Below are 14675 nucleotides of genomic sequence, written 5' to 3'. Positions count from 1 at the left end.
TATTCAAGGCACGCTAAGGCACTTTCAATTCAGGGCTCTTCCGTTTGGCATATCTATAGCCCCGAGAGTTTTCACCAAAGTCATAGCGGAAGTGACAGCCTTTCTCCGGATTCATGACACGGTCATAATACCATACCTGGACGATTTTCTCATAGTAGGCAGCTCGGAGGACCACTGTACAGCGCAGTTGACCCGGGTGATCAACACCTTGCAGGAATTAGGGTGGATAGTCAATTTCAAAAAATCAAAATTGCAACCCCTAAAACAACAGACCTTCCTAGGATTTATACTAGACTCAGAAAAGCAGGAGTGTCTGCTCCCAGAGTCCAAAATAGAAAAGGTGCAGAATCTGGCCTTCACGGGCCAAAACCAACCATGTATGACTTTAAGAAGAGCAATGTCCATGGTAGGTACCCTAACATCCTGTATTTCGACGGTCAGGTGGGCTCAGTTTCACACCCGGCAACTCCAGTGGGAGATACTAACAGCACAAAGATCGCTAAGAGGGCGTTTAGAAGGAAAGCTGGAGCTTTCCTTAAAAACCAGAGACTCTCTCAATTGGTGGCTGGACAAGAAAAATCTGACCTTGGGAATACCGTGGGACAGACAGACGTCAGATATAATCTTAACAGATGCGAGCTCCTCGGGGTGGGGGGCACACCTAAGGGGCATCATAGGTCAGGGTTCCTGGACGCGTCAAGAAAGGAAAGCATCCTCCAACCTGAGAGAACTGTGGGCAGTGAGCAAGGCCCTAGGTCACTTCATTCCGCTACTCCAGGGTCGAAACGTACGCATCATGTCAGACAACAAGGTAGTAGTGGCATACATCAACCACCAAGGAGGGACAAGATCACACTCCTTAATGGAAGTGGCGACAGACATTCTGAGCAGAGCGGAAGAACACCTACACTCCTTGACAGCCTTACATATAAAAGGGGCAGAAAACGTAGAGGCAGACTTCTTGAGTCGCAATACCCTGAAGCAGGGGGAATGGGCGCTAAACCGGTCCATTTTTCAGAAAATAACTCAGCTTTGGGGGAAACCGGTGATAGACCTGTTTGCCAACAAACACAACAGGCAAACAGAAAGGTTTTGCTCTCGAAACCCGAGAGAAAATCCATGGGCAGTGGACTCGTTGCACATCCAGTGGAACTTCAGGCTAGCTTATGCGTTCCCCCCAGTGGCTCTGATTCCAACAGTTGTCAGGAAAATCAGAAACGATCAGGCCAGGGTGATTCTAATAGCTCCGTTTTGGCCAAAAAGGCCCTGGTTTGCTCTACTACGAAGGATGTCCCTCTCCGATCCATGGGTTCTACCAGAAATCCCGGACCTACTAGCTCAAGGTCCAATATTCCAGGCTCAGGTCAAAGGATTCCATCTGACGGCGTGGAATTTGAAAGGGCGCTTTTAACGGATAGAGGGTTCTCCCCCGGGTTGGTGGCCACCCTGCTAAAGAGTAGGAAAACCAGTGACGACTAACATCTACGGCAGAACATGGAATAAGTTCCTACAGTTTTTAGATAGGCCGTTAGGGAAAGATCCCCCGATTAATACCATCCTGGAGTTCTTACAATCGGGGTTGCAGATGGGGTTAGCAGTGAACACACTTAAAGTTCAGGTGTCTGCACTAGGGGCGCTCTACAACTGTAAATTGGCATCAAATAGATGGGTAGCCAGGTTTATTAAATCCTGCCACAGAGCTAGGCCTATCCCAATGCCCCATGGGATTTAAACCTAGTGCTAGAGGCCCTTACAAAAGATCCGTATGAGCCATTACATCAGCTACCCCTAAAGTTTCTGACCTTAAAAACAATCCTGTTAGTGGCCCTCACGTCAGCCCGCAGGATAAGCGATTTACAGGCTCTCTCAGTAAATCCACCTTATACGCAAATCTTTCAGGATAGGGTAGTGTTAAGAACAGACCCCGCGTATCTGCCCAAAGTAGCTTCAGATTTCCATCGGGGCCAGGAAATTGTCCTTCCATCTTTCTGCGAGAACCCAAAAAATCGGGGGGAAGAAAAGTTCCATAATCTAGATGTTAAGAGAGCTCTTGTAGAATACATATCTGTGACTAGCCAGTGGAGGAGGTCCCAGTCCCTATTCGTAGCTTTTCAGGGTGCCAGGAAAGGCTATGGGGTTTCAAAAGGGACTATTGCTAGATGGATTAGGGAAGCCATTAGTGTAGCCTACACAGCTAGTGGTATCCCGATTCCTGACGGCACCAAGGCTCATTCCACCAGAGCCGTGGCGACCTCCTGGGCCGAAAAAGCAGAGGTATCGATCGAACAGATTTGTAAGGCCGCTACCTGGGCCTCACCTTCAACCTTCTTTAAGCACTATAGGTTGAATCTATCCTCCTCTGCTGACTTAACCTTTGGTAGAAGGGTGCTGCAAGCGGTGGTCCCTCCCTAAGGTGTTTCGAAGTCTCCAAAAATCTCTCAGGTGGTGCTGTCATGGGTGAAGGGAAAACCACCATGGTTACTTACCGGTAGCCGGTTTTTCCGGAACCCATGACAGCACCCGTATATTCCCCCCCCCTTTTTTCACCATATGGGTGTACACAATTAGTAGGGTGTTTTTTTGAGTGTTGCGGTGTTGGATTAAACATGTAACTAACCGGGAAGTCCTCTCAGTGCTCTGTAACCCAACTGAAGCGGGGGAGAGGTGCCGCCCCTTATGTCTCAGTAGGTTCCTGTCCTGGCGGGGCGGATCCCTCTCTCAGGTGGTGCTGTCATGGGCTCCGGAAAAACCGGCTACCGGTAAGTAACCATGGTGGTTATTCTCACCTTCCGACGGCCCCCGATCTCCTCAGCCATGCTGCCAGCATCTTCCGGTCCTAGTGATGCTTTGCGCCAAGGACCTTTGTGACGTCACGCTTGCGAGAGCTGGCAGTGTGGTGAGAGGCGGGAAGGACTCCGAGGCCGCCGGAGGGTGATTATATTCCGTTTTTTTTTTATTTTAATTCTATTTTTTTTTTACAGGATTATGATACCCAGGGCCTGGAGGAGAGTCTCCCCTCCTCTAGACCCTGGGTACCATCCGCATATGAAGTGCACCACTTTACGCATGGTGGGCATAGCCACATGCATAAAGTAAGCGTTTCAATGCATCCTATGGGTGCAGAATTGCCGTGATCCCACACAAAGAATGAACATGCTGTGGATTTTTCCCCCTATGCGATTCCGCAGCGGTAAAATCCGCAGCATTAGCACAGCAACTGCGGAATCCCATAGGATTGCATGGGATGCATTTTCTTAGCGTTTTCGTAGCGGGAAAACGCTAAAAAAATCCAACGTGTGCACACAGCCTTTACCTGAAACGTTGTTCAAAATATTTGGACAACTCATACTTGAGCAAATAACACAATTTTTGCTTAAGGATGAGTTGGCCAAATATTTTGCAACGTTTCAGTTTTATTTTAGAATCCTGATCAAACTGTGTGATGAATCGGGACCTGTGTTGCTTTCTAGTATGTGTTTATTTCACCCTAGTATTGTGCTCAAATTTCATTGCTTGTTAGTGCTGTATATTGTCCTCCATGGTGTCACTGCTGCTGAACATGTGCAACATAGATACAGGAGAGCTGGATTCCCTCACGTCTGTGTGTGCTGTGTATGGGAGACATAAGAGCACAGAGTCTTCTCCCACCAGCTCAGAGACAACTAGAATTAGCAATGTAGCGTTTGGACGTGTTGTGAAAAGAGCCTGGTTAGAAAACAATCATTACGCTTCCATGGTGAGAAATGACTGAATAAAAAAAAAGCAATCAGAGCTGGGATTGTCCCTACGCATATAGGCAACAGCAATTAAAACTTTTTGTGTTTCTTTTTTGAAGGATGGATTAGTGCAGTGATTTTTTTTACTCATGTCTATCCTACAGGTGTGTGACATACTGACCTTTTTGGTAATTGAAAGCCAGGATGATGAAAATCTCTACCACACAATTCGACTTCTGGATCCCTTCCCCGACCACCCTCTGTTCAAGAACCTGCGGCAGACACACCAGAAGATCAAATACAGCAAAGGAGCGTTCTCACTGATGGAGGTATCGTCACCTATGTAATAAGGAACCTTTAAGGGAGGGTCTACTGGTTTTCACGCGGAAAAGACATTCTGCTCATTGCAACATAGACAAATATGACTGACCAAATAGAACAACCAGAATAACAAGGAGAGTAGAAAGAAACCTATGGGAAATTTAACTCCATGCATATGTAGTCCTTGTCATATGTGAATCACTGCTTCTCCGATGGTCCCTACCAGTCCAGCAATGATGACATCCCATCCTTCATTTATTTGACTTCTGCAATCTTTCACAACCCTCCATTGTCATATGCTGTACATGCAAGCATCAATTTTTTGCAGTTACGTGAATGTTGGATGGGATCTCGTCACTGCCGGACCAGCGGGAAAGAGGAATGTCTACCTTGAGACCTTCATCTTTTGTGTCCTAGAGCTGCTGTTAAAAAGGTAATGATAAACGGGATTGTCAGGAGTTTCAGCAGCTGGACCAAAAGCTGATTGTGAAGGAGGCTTCCCTGGCCTAAGCATATTTCCCATTGCTGTCTGTATGCAAATAGATATAAAAATTAAAGATTATTATTATTATAGGACTTGGACCAATGTAAGTTAATTGTCTAGTGTAGATGAGCACTTTTCTTCAAAACTGCTGCACATCAAGCATTTTTTTTTAGATGAGACTCGCCCATTGATCTCAATGGGTTTTTAATTGTGGATGTAAAAAAATCAGATGTCAAAAAGAAAACTGCGAATGACATACGGAAACGATTGTCTGAATTCAACTTAAATGAAAGATGCAGTTCTCTTCACTTTTAATTATAATATACAGTCATATGTTAAAGTTTGGGCACCCCTATTAATGTTAACCTTTTTTCTTTATAACAATTTTGTTTTTTGCAACAGCTATTTCAGTTTCATATATCTAATAACTGATGGACTCAGTTATATTTCTGGATTCAAATGAGGTTTATTGTACTAACAGAAAATGTGCAATCTGCATTTAAACAAAATTTGACCGGTGCAAAAGTATGAGCACCTCAACATAAAAGTGACATTAATATTTCGTAGATCCTCCTTTTGCAAAAATAGCAGCCTCTAGTCGCTTCCTGTAGCTATTAATGAGTTCCTGGATCCTGGATGAAGGTATTTGTGACCATTCCTGTTTACAAAACAATTCCAGTTCAGTTAAGTTTGATGGTCACCAAGCATGGACAGCCCGCTTCAAATCATCCCACAGATGTTCAATGATATTCAGGTCTGGGGACTGGGATGGCCATTCCAGAACATTGTAATTGTTCCTCTGCATGAATGCCTGAGTAGATTTGGAGCGGTGTTTTGGATCATTGTCTTGCTGAAATATCCATCCCCTGCGTAACTTCAACTTCGTCACTGATTCTTGCACATTATTGTCAAGAATCTGCTGATACTGAGTTGAATCCATGTGACCCTCAACTTTAACAAGATTCCCGGTGCCGGCATTGGTCACACAGCCCCAAAGCATGATGGAACCTCCACCAAATTTTACTGTGGGTAGCAAGTGTTTTTCTTGGAATGCTGTGTTTTTTAGCCTCCATGCATAACGCCTTTTTGTATGACCAAACAACTCAATCTTTGTTTCATAAGTCCACAGGACCTTCTTCCAAAATGTAACTGGTTTGTCCAAATGTGCTTTTGCATACCTCAGGCGACTCTGTTTGTGGCGTGCTTGCAGACGCGGCTTCTTTCGCATCACTCTCCCATACAGCTTCTCCTTGTGCAAAGTGCGCTGTATTGTTGACCGATGCACAGTGACACCATCTGCAGCAAGATGATGCTGCAGGTCTTTGGAGGTGGTCTGTGGATTGTCCTTGACTGTTCTCACCATTCTTCTTCTCTGCCTTTCTGATATTTTTCTTGGCCTGCCACTTCTGGGCTTAACAAGAACTGTACCTGTGTTCTTCCATTTCCTTACTATGTTCCTCACAGTGGAAGCTGACAGGTTAAATCTCTGAGACAACTTTTTGTATCCTTCCCCTGAAAAGCTATGTTGAATAATCTTTGTTTTCAGATCATTTGAGAGTTGTTTTGAGGAGCCCATGATGCCACTCTTCATAGGAGAATCAAATAGGAGAACTACTTGCAAGTGGCCACCTTAAATACCTTTTCTCATGATTTGATACACCTGGCTATGAAGTTCAAAGCTCAATGAGGTTACAAAACCAATTTAGTGCTTCAGGAAGTCAGTAAAAAGTAGTTAGTAGTGTTCAAATCAAGAAAATGATAAGGGTGCCCATACTTTTGCACCGGTCAAATTTTGTTTAAATGCAGATTGCACATTTTCTGTTAGTACAATAAACCTCATTTGAATCCAGAAATATAACTGAGTCCATCAGTTATTAGATATATGAAACTGAAATAGCTGTTGCAAATACCAAAATTGTTATAAAGAAAAAAGGTTAACATTAATAGGGGTGCCCAAACTTTAACATATGACTGTATATTTAAGTTGTTGAAATTTTAGACTTTCTCCATCTTTGATTTTGGTAATTTTATTCCTTTCTTTTAAAGGAAGTAAATCATTTTCTGTCTGTAAGTGTCTGCGATTCTCTTCCATTAACAAGACTGGAAGGATTAAATGATTTGAGGAAAAAGTTACAGCAGCACAAGGATGAAATGAAAGATATTGTGCGCGACTTCCAAGGTATTCTGTCTACAGTCTGTCTAGAGGAACATGTAAGATGCTGAACCTTGTTCTGTAAGGGGACTTTTCTTTCCACTTAGGAAATCCTCAGAATAACGTCATTCCAAAATTGGTGATGAGTCTTTTAGAGTTGAGCAAGAATGCAGTTGACCTGGACAATGGGAGAGATGTATTAGGTGAGTGATGAAAATGTTCATTGCATTGTCATCTGGTTAGCCTCACATAAAATGCATCATTGTGATATAGAAGTCATAACCACCCTAAAAACAAGAAAAAAAAATCTCTGATTTTATATGAATTTTTATGTATTTATTTTTTAACTCCGCCATATGGTTCCAGAGATATGAGCCTTTTTATTACTTTCTAATTTTTCTTGGTCTTTACCAAAGGGGCGGTGCTCACTGGGTATTTATGCATATTCCAAAAAAATCCTGAGAGCCACACCCACTTGGAAAGATCATAATTAGCAGAAAATAAAAATTCTCATATCTCTGGAACTGCATGGCGGACAAAACTAAAGCAAAGTGTGAATACTCAGGAATGCAGCGGGAATAAAATAAATGCAGAATCTGGAGACTTATTACCTGTTGACGGGTCCTCTTTAAGGCTGTACTCACATATTAATCAGAAGCTCAGGTTTTTTTTCTAGTGCATGTAACAGTATTACCTGATGAGCCCGTCATATGTTAATGAACAGTATTCAAATCCATTGTGAGACTCATCCTGCATAACATCATCTCTTCCATTGTGAATGTAATATTATATCATTAAAGAATGGTGGATCTGCAGTATACCACCACTGAGTTACTGGGAGAAAAGACATTAATAAAACCTTAATGAGAACCTGTCAGTATGATTTTGTAATGTAAAGTAAAGTCATGGCTGTAATACTGATTATATTGAAACCTTTGGTGAAGAAATCCACTTTTTTCTTCTTCTTTAATCACCATTTGAAGATTTCTGCTGATTAGATTTTGCTGCACAAAGGCCAGACTGTGCACTGGGTCTTCTCCTCCCTGTCTGTGATTCCCCGGCCCCTCTGTCTACCTCTAGTCTGTGATTCCCCAGTCCCTCTGTCTGCCTCTAGTTTCTGATTCCCCAGCCCCTCGGTCTACCTCTAGTCTGTGATTCCCCAGTCCCTCTGTCTGCCTCTAGTTTCTGATTCCCCAGCCCCTCTGTCTACCTCTAGTCTGTGATTCCCCAGTCCCTCTGTCTGCCTCTAGTTTCTGATTCCCCGGCCCCTCTGTCTGCCTCTAGTCTCTGATTCCTCAGCCCCTCTGTCTGCCTCTAGTCTGTGATTACCAGGCTCTTCTGTCTGCCTCTGGTCTGTGACTTCATGGCCCCTCTGTCTGCCTCTGGTAAGTGATTCCCCGGCCCCAGTGCCTGGCTCTAGTCTGTGATTCCCCGGCCCCAGCGTCTGCCTCTGGTGTGTGATTCTCCGGCCCCAGCAACTGCCTCTGTTGTGTGATTGCCTGGCCCCTCTGCCTGCCTCTGGTGTGTGATTTCCCTGCCCCTCCGCCTACCTCTGGTGTGTGATTCCCCTTCGGCTGCCTCTGGTGTGTTATTCCTTCCCCTTCGCCTGCCTCTGGTGTATGATTCTCCGGCTCCTCCACCTGCCTCAGGTCTGAAAATCCCCAGCCCCTCCGCCTGCCTCTAGTCTGTGATTCCCCGGCCCCAGGGCCTGCCTCTGGTGTGTGATTTCCCAGTCCTAGCGCCTGTCTCTGGTGTGTGATTCTCCGGCCCCAGCACCTGCCTCTGGTGTGTGATTCCCTGGCTTCTCTGCCTGCCTCTGGTCTGTGATTCCCCGGCCAGTCCTCCTGCCTCTAGTCTGTGATTCCCCGGCCCCAGCGCCTGTCTCTGGTGTGTGATTTCCCAGTCCCAGCACCTGCCTTTCGTGTGTGATTCTCTGGCCCCAGCGCCTGCCTCTGGTGTGTGATTCCCCGGCCCCTCCGCCTGCCTCTGGTCTGTGATTCCCTGGCCCCTCCTCCTACCTCTAGTCTGTGATTCCCCGGCCGCAGCGCCTGTCTCTGGTGTGTGATTTCCCAGTCCCAGCGCCTGTCTCTGGTGTGTGGTTTCCCAGTCCCAGCACCTGCCTCTGATGTGTGATTCCCCTGCCCCTCCGCATGCCTCTGGTGTGTGATTCCCCTGCCCCTCCGCATGCCTCTGGTGTGTGATTCCCCTGCCCCTCCGCCTGCCGCTGGTGTGTGATTCCCCTGCCCCTCTGCCTGCGTCTGGTGTGTGATTCCCCTGCCCCTCTGCCTGCGTCTGGTGTGTGATTCCCCTGCCCCTCTGCCTGCGTCTGGTGTGTGATTCCCCTGCCCCTCCGCCTGCGTCTGGTGTGTGATTCCCCTGCCCCTCCGCCTGCGTGTGGTGTGTGATTCCCCTGCCCCTTCGCCTGCCTCTGGTGTGTGATTCCCCTGCCCCTTCGCCTGCCTCTGGTGTGTGATTCCCCTGCCCCTTCACCTGCCTCTGGTGTGTGATTCCCCTGCCTCTTCGCCTGCCTCTGGTGTGATTCCCCTGCCTCTTCGCCTGCCTCTGGTGTGTGATTCCCCGGCCCCTCCGCCTTCCTCTGGTGTATGATTCTCCGGTCCCTCCGCTTGCCTCTGGCCTGTGATTCCCCGGACCTCCACCTGCCTCTAGTCTGTGATTCCCTGGCCCCTCTGCCTGCCTCTGACGTGTGACTCCCCGGCCCCTCTGCCTGCCTCTGGTCTGTGATTCCCCGGCCCCTCCGCCTGCCTCTAGTCTATGATTCATTGACCCCAGTGCCTGCCTCTAGTGTGTGATTCCCCTGCCCCTTCGCCTGCCTCTGGTCTGTGATTCCCCGGTCCCTCCGCCTGCCTCTGGTCTGTGATTCCCCGGTCCCTCCGCCTGCCTCTAGTCTGTGATTCCTCGGCTCCTCCGCCTGCCTCTAGTCTGTGATTCCCCGGCCTCTCCATCCGTCTCTGGTCTGTGATTTTCCGATTCCTCCACCTACCTCTGGTGTGTGATTTCCCGGCCCCTCTGCCTGCCTCTGGTCTGTGATTCCATGGCCCTTTCCGCCTGCGTCTGGTCTGTAATTCCCCGGCCCCACCGCCTGCCTGTGGTCTAGTAATGACAGATCACTGCTGAGATTTCAAACAGAGGAGGCAGCAGAGGGGCCGGGGAATCGCAGACAGGGAGAAGTCTCTCTGAACCGAAATCTAATTGGGAGAAAAGTTTAAATAGTGATTAAAGAAGAAGAACCAATATTCCAGCAGTGTCTTTACTTCACATTACAAAATAGGTTCTCTTTAAAGGGGAATCTGTCACCACATTTTACCCATCTAAACTATTAATATGACCATACAGGTTATAGAATTCTGAAAACAGTCCTCCTTGTGTGCCTCATATCGGATGCCTTGTTTCTGAGAAATTATCTTTTATATACTTTACATAAATGACATCTTTCAGGCTCTGGGGGCATGATGCCTGGAAGATAACTCTGCCTCCAGAGCTTATTTTAAATATAGGGAGTAGATACCAGTGTGATGTGTAATGGTGTAATGGTTACCAGTGTATATACAATATATATATATATATATATATATATATATATATATATATATATATATATATATATATATATTAAAGGGAATCTGTCTGCAGTTTTTTGCTACCCCATCTGAGAGCAGCATAATGTAGGGGCGAAGACCCTGGTTCCGGTGGTGTCACTTATTGGACTGATTGTTGTCATTTTGATACAATGACCGTTTTCTCTGCTGCAGAAGTAGTAGTAATCTGAATGCTGAGCTCGGTATAACCCCACCTACACCACTGATTGGCAGCTATATGTGTACACTGTGCATAGGCAGAAAGCTGCCAATCAGTGGTAGGGACGAGGTTATACAGACCTCATGAATATTGAGAACTACCTGGCAGCATTTCACCACCTTTAGGTCCAAATTATATTAGAGCTAATTACTATTACCCCTAGAGACCGGTGTGAAAACTACATGATTGTTGATTGTCTTGTTATATAAAAATGCAATTCTCTATAACACCTTAGAAAGTTATATATATAAATATATTTAAAAAATTCAGTAAAGATTATACAATGTGACCAATTTACGTTAATCGGCTCCTGTTCACATTAGGCCTCTTTCACACTTCAGTTTTTTGTGTCAGTTAAAATCCGCCAAAAAGGCGGAAGAGGGGATCCGTTGCTAACTGATGTGAACGTATGCCACAGGATCCGTTTTGTGACGGATCCGCAGAATGAAGAATTTTAAAGGAACCGCTGGGAGAGAGAGAGAAAGAGAGAGAGAGAATGAGAATATTTCAGGGTTAATTTTCTCCCTGACTTCCTTTCTCCGGGCATGTGCAATGGAAAATGCGGATCCAACAACAAAAAAAAGTTGCAAGGTCCGTCCAGGCATGCCGGCGGACACAAAAAAATTGGCGGATCCTCACAAAAACGGATCCAACGGATGGCCATCCGTCAAGATCCGCCAGTAATGCAACTCAAAGGGGAAAAAAACGGATCCGCAAAAAAAAATTGCGGATCCGTTTTTTTCAAAACCTGGCGGATTTTGATTGATGGTCAAAAATGGAAGTGTGAAAGAGGCCTTACTAGTTACTTCCGCATCTGTTAATAACCATTGACTTTATGCATTATTGAGTCTCATAGTGTCACTCTTCCATAAGGTCTCAGTAAACTCTTACCCTTCATGACATTGTAACTGTCTGCTGTTTACTCGTTGTCGTCTGCAGAAGCAGTCGGGAGCTGCCTTGGAGAGCTGGGACCTATTGACTTTTGCACCATAGCCCTACAGCACAGGAAGGAGCTGCTGTATGGCCGAGACGGGGGGCTTTTTGAAGACAAAGAGATTCAGTGTGTACTCGTTATCCTGACACTAATAAATAGCATCCTGACAGATCAGTGGTGGGTATCCAATAATATATCGCTACCAGTTTTGTGGTGTCAGAATCAATAACATTATTGCTATCTATGCAGTTACTTCTACTTTAAATATGTACACTGTCCCTTCAGAAAGGAAGAGGACTTGAACTCTAGCGCCACCTATTGTAAATAGCAATCCTACAAGTCAATATCGACTCTGTAACGAACTTTGCCATATGACTTTGGATAAAAGCCAAACCAGAATCTCAATTTGCAGGCATGGTGTTTTGGGGTATTGCCTCTCATCAGTGCAAAGTATGAGATCTGATTTGGTTATATGAGAGGCTTAATACTGGGATCTGAGGAGTAACATTTCTCCTTGTGGAGAGTGACAAGCCAAGCCTGCCATGTTAGGGTGAGGAGACTTGTATGCCATGCATGATAATCTGGGAAATTAAATATGCAAATTGCCTCTACACAGAGGAAGAGGACTAGGACTCTAGTGCCCCAATAGAGTTCTAGTTCTCTCCCTTTCTTAAGAGGCCATTTGCATATTTAATTTCCCAGAGGAACATACATGGCATATAAGTCTCCTCACTCTCACATGGCAGGCCTGTATTGTCACTCTCCACAAGGAGAAATATTACTCCTTCTATATTAAACACACATTAATACATGAATATTTAGGTAAATTGCGAAGTACAACCATTGATGAATCACTTTTAAACATCTAGCATATAAATGAAAAAAACAAAAAAAAATGATGTCTGGGTGTGCAAGCCCTGAGTCTCAATCCTGTATGTAATAGGAAAAATGACAAAGACAGACAAGTGCACATAGGATGATACAGTATATGGTAAAGGGGGTGCTCACCTGACCAGGTTATGAGTGTCACAACCCCATTGTATGCCGGTAGAGTATACCGCTGCTGCAGTCACACCCCGCGGACAGAAGGAAATCTTCATTTGCAAATACACTGCTCAAAAAAATAAAGGGAACACTTAAACAACAGAATATAACTCCAAGTAAATCAAACTTCTGTGAAATCAAACTGTCCACTTAGGAAGCAACACTGATTGACAATCAATTTCACATGCTGTTGTGTAAATGGAAAAGACAACAGATGGAAACTATTGGCAATTATCAAGACACCCTCAATAAAGGAGTGGTTCTGCAGGTGGGGACCACAGACCACATCTCAGTACCAATGTTTTCTGGCTGATGTTTTGGTCACTTTTGAATGCTGGATGTGCTTTCACACTCGTGGTAGCATGAGACGGACTCTACAACCCACACAAGTGGCTCAGGTAGTGCAGCTCATCCAGGATGGCACATAAATGCGAGCTGTGGCAAGAAGGTCTGTTGTGTCTGTCAGCGTAGTGACCAAAGGCTGGAGGCGCTACCAGGAGACAGGCCAGTACACCAGGAGACTTGGAAGGGGCCGTAGGAGGGCAACAACCCAGCAGCAGGACCGCTACTTCCGCCTTTGTGCAAGGAGGAACAAGAGGAGCACTGCCAGCACCCTGCAAAACGACCTCCAGCAGGCCAAAAATGGTTAGAAACTGACTCCATGAGGATGGTCTGAGGGCCCGACGTCCACAGATGGGGGTTGTGCTCACAGCCCAACACCGTGCAGGACACTTGGTATTTGCCACAGAACACCAGGATTGGCCACTGGCACCCTGTGCACTTCACAGATGAAAGCAGGTTCACACTGAGCACATGTGACAGACGTGACAGAGTCTGGAGATGCTGTGGAGAGGGATCTGCTGCCTGCAACATCCTTCAGCATGACCGGTATGGCAGTGAGTCAGTAATGGTGTGGGGTGGCATTTCTTTGGAGGGCTGCACAGCCCTCCATGTGCTCACCAGAGGTAGCCTGACTGCCATTAGGTACCTAGATGAGATTCTCGGACCCCTTGTGAAACCATATGCTGGTGCGGTTGGCCCTGGGTTCCTCCTAATGCAGGACAATGCCAGACCTGATGTGGCTGGAGTGTGTCAGCAGTTCCTGCAAGATGAAGGCATTGAAGCTATGACTGGTTCCCAGACCTGAATCCGATTGAGCACATCTGGGACATCATGTCTAGCTCCATCCACCAACATCACATTGCACCACAGACTGTCCAGGAGTTGGCAGATGCTTTAGTCCAGGTCTGGAAGGAGATTCCTCAGGAGACCATCTGCCGACTCATCAGGAGCATGCCGAGGCGTTGTACAGTACGGAGGTCATACAGGCACGTGGAGACCACACACAATACTGAGCATCTTTTCCTTGTCATGAGGCATTTCCACTGAAGTTGGATCAGCCTGTAATTTGATTTTCCACTTAGATTTTCAGTATCTTCCCAAATCCAGACCTCCATGGGATATTCATTTTGATTTACATTGATAATTGTTATGTTTTATTGTTCTGAACACATTCCACTATGCAATGAATAAAAATTTGTAACTGGAATATTTCATTCAGAGATATCTAGGATGTGGTATTTTAGTGTTCCGTTTATTTTTTTGAGCAGTGTATATTGAGGAACAAAAGGAGTTGGACCTTTGTGGTTGATGACTGTGCTGCTGCTAACTACTGGAAAAGCAGTAATTACTCTGTCGCCTCATTGGGGGACACAAGACCTTGGGGTGTTATGCTTTCTGTCCACTAGGAGGCGACACTATGATTAATCTGAAAAAGATTTGGCTCTGGCTCCTCCTCCACAGTATACACCCCTGGGCGGCATCCGCCTTACCTCAGTTTTTGCTTAGTGTCGCAAGGAGGCACACCATAAGAAGATTCTTCTTGACATAAATGAAGAAAAGAGGGTCTCTCTGAGACTCCCGGCATGGCTCCCTCCTCGGTCCTCTTTTTAGCGGTACCCGGTTGAGGTAGAGATGGCTCTTCCCCATGTCGCTCCCTCCCCAGCCCTTCGGGTGCATGGTTCGAGGTCGAGAACCTCCCTCCTTCCCCAGGCCCTGGGCCTTTTGGGTTGAGGCTGAGGTGAGGAAGAATTCCTCCTGATGGCGGTGAAGCGCCCTCCCTAACCCCCTCTAGGGATGTTAGCTTGAGACGCCACAGGTAGGAGCTGCGTTCGCAGCGCTAACTTTATTGTAGCCCCAGCACTGCTG

The 14675-nt window shown here is 46.2% G+C and overlaps 1 protein-coding gene across 1 annotated transcript in view; it reads left to right on the top strand.

The window, feature by feature from the left end:
* ATM (ATM serine/threonine kinase) overlaps positions 1 to 14675 on the top strand; it is a 286540-nt gene that overhangs the window by 172885 nt on the left and 98980 nt on the right. The window contains exons 31-34 of the mRNA XM_073582995.1: positions 3881 to 4045; positions 6568 to 6700; positions 6781 to 6876; positions 11429 to 11600. Coding sequence (XP_073439096.1) covers positions 3881 to 4045; positions 6568 to 6700; positions 6781 to 6876; positions 11429 to 11600 — 566 coding nt within the window. The remainder of the gene's footprint in view (positions 1 to 3880; positions 4046 to 6567; positions 6701 to 6780; positions 6877 to 11428; positions 11601 to 14675) is intronic.

This window comes from Dendrobates tinctorius, unplaced genomic scaffold, assembly GCF_039654945.1.
Source record: "Dendrobates tinctorius isolate UK_male_01 unplaced genomic scaffold, ASM3965494v1 ptg000075l, whole genome shotgun sequence".
NCBI classification, from domain to species: domain Eukaryota; kingdom Metazoa; phylum Chordata; class Amphibia; order Anura; family Dendrobatidae; genus Dendrobates; species Dendrobates tinctorius.
Note: the sequence above shows the minus strand (reverse complement) of the source record. Positions and strands in the feature narration are given on the sequence as shown.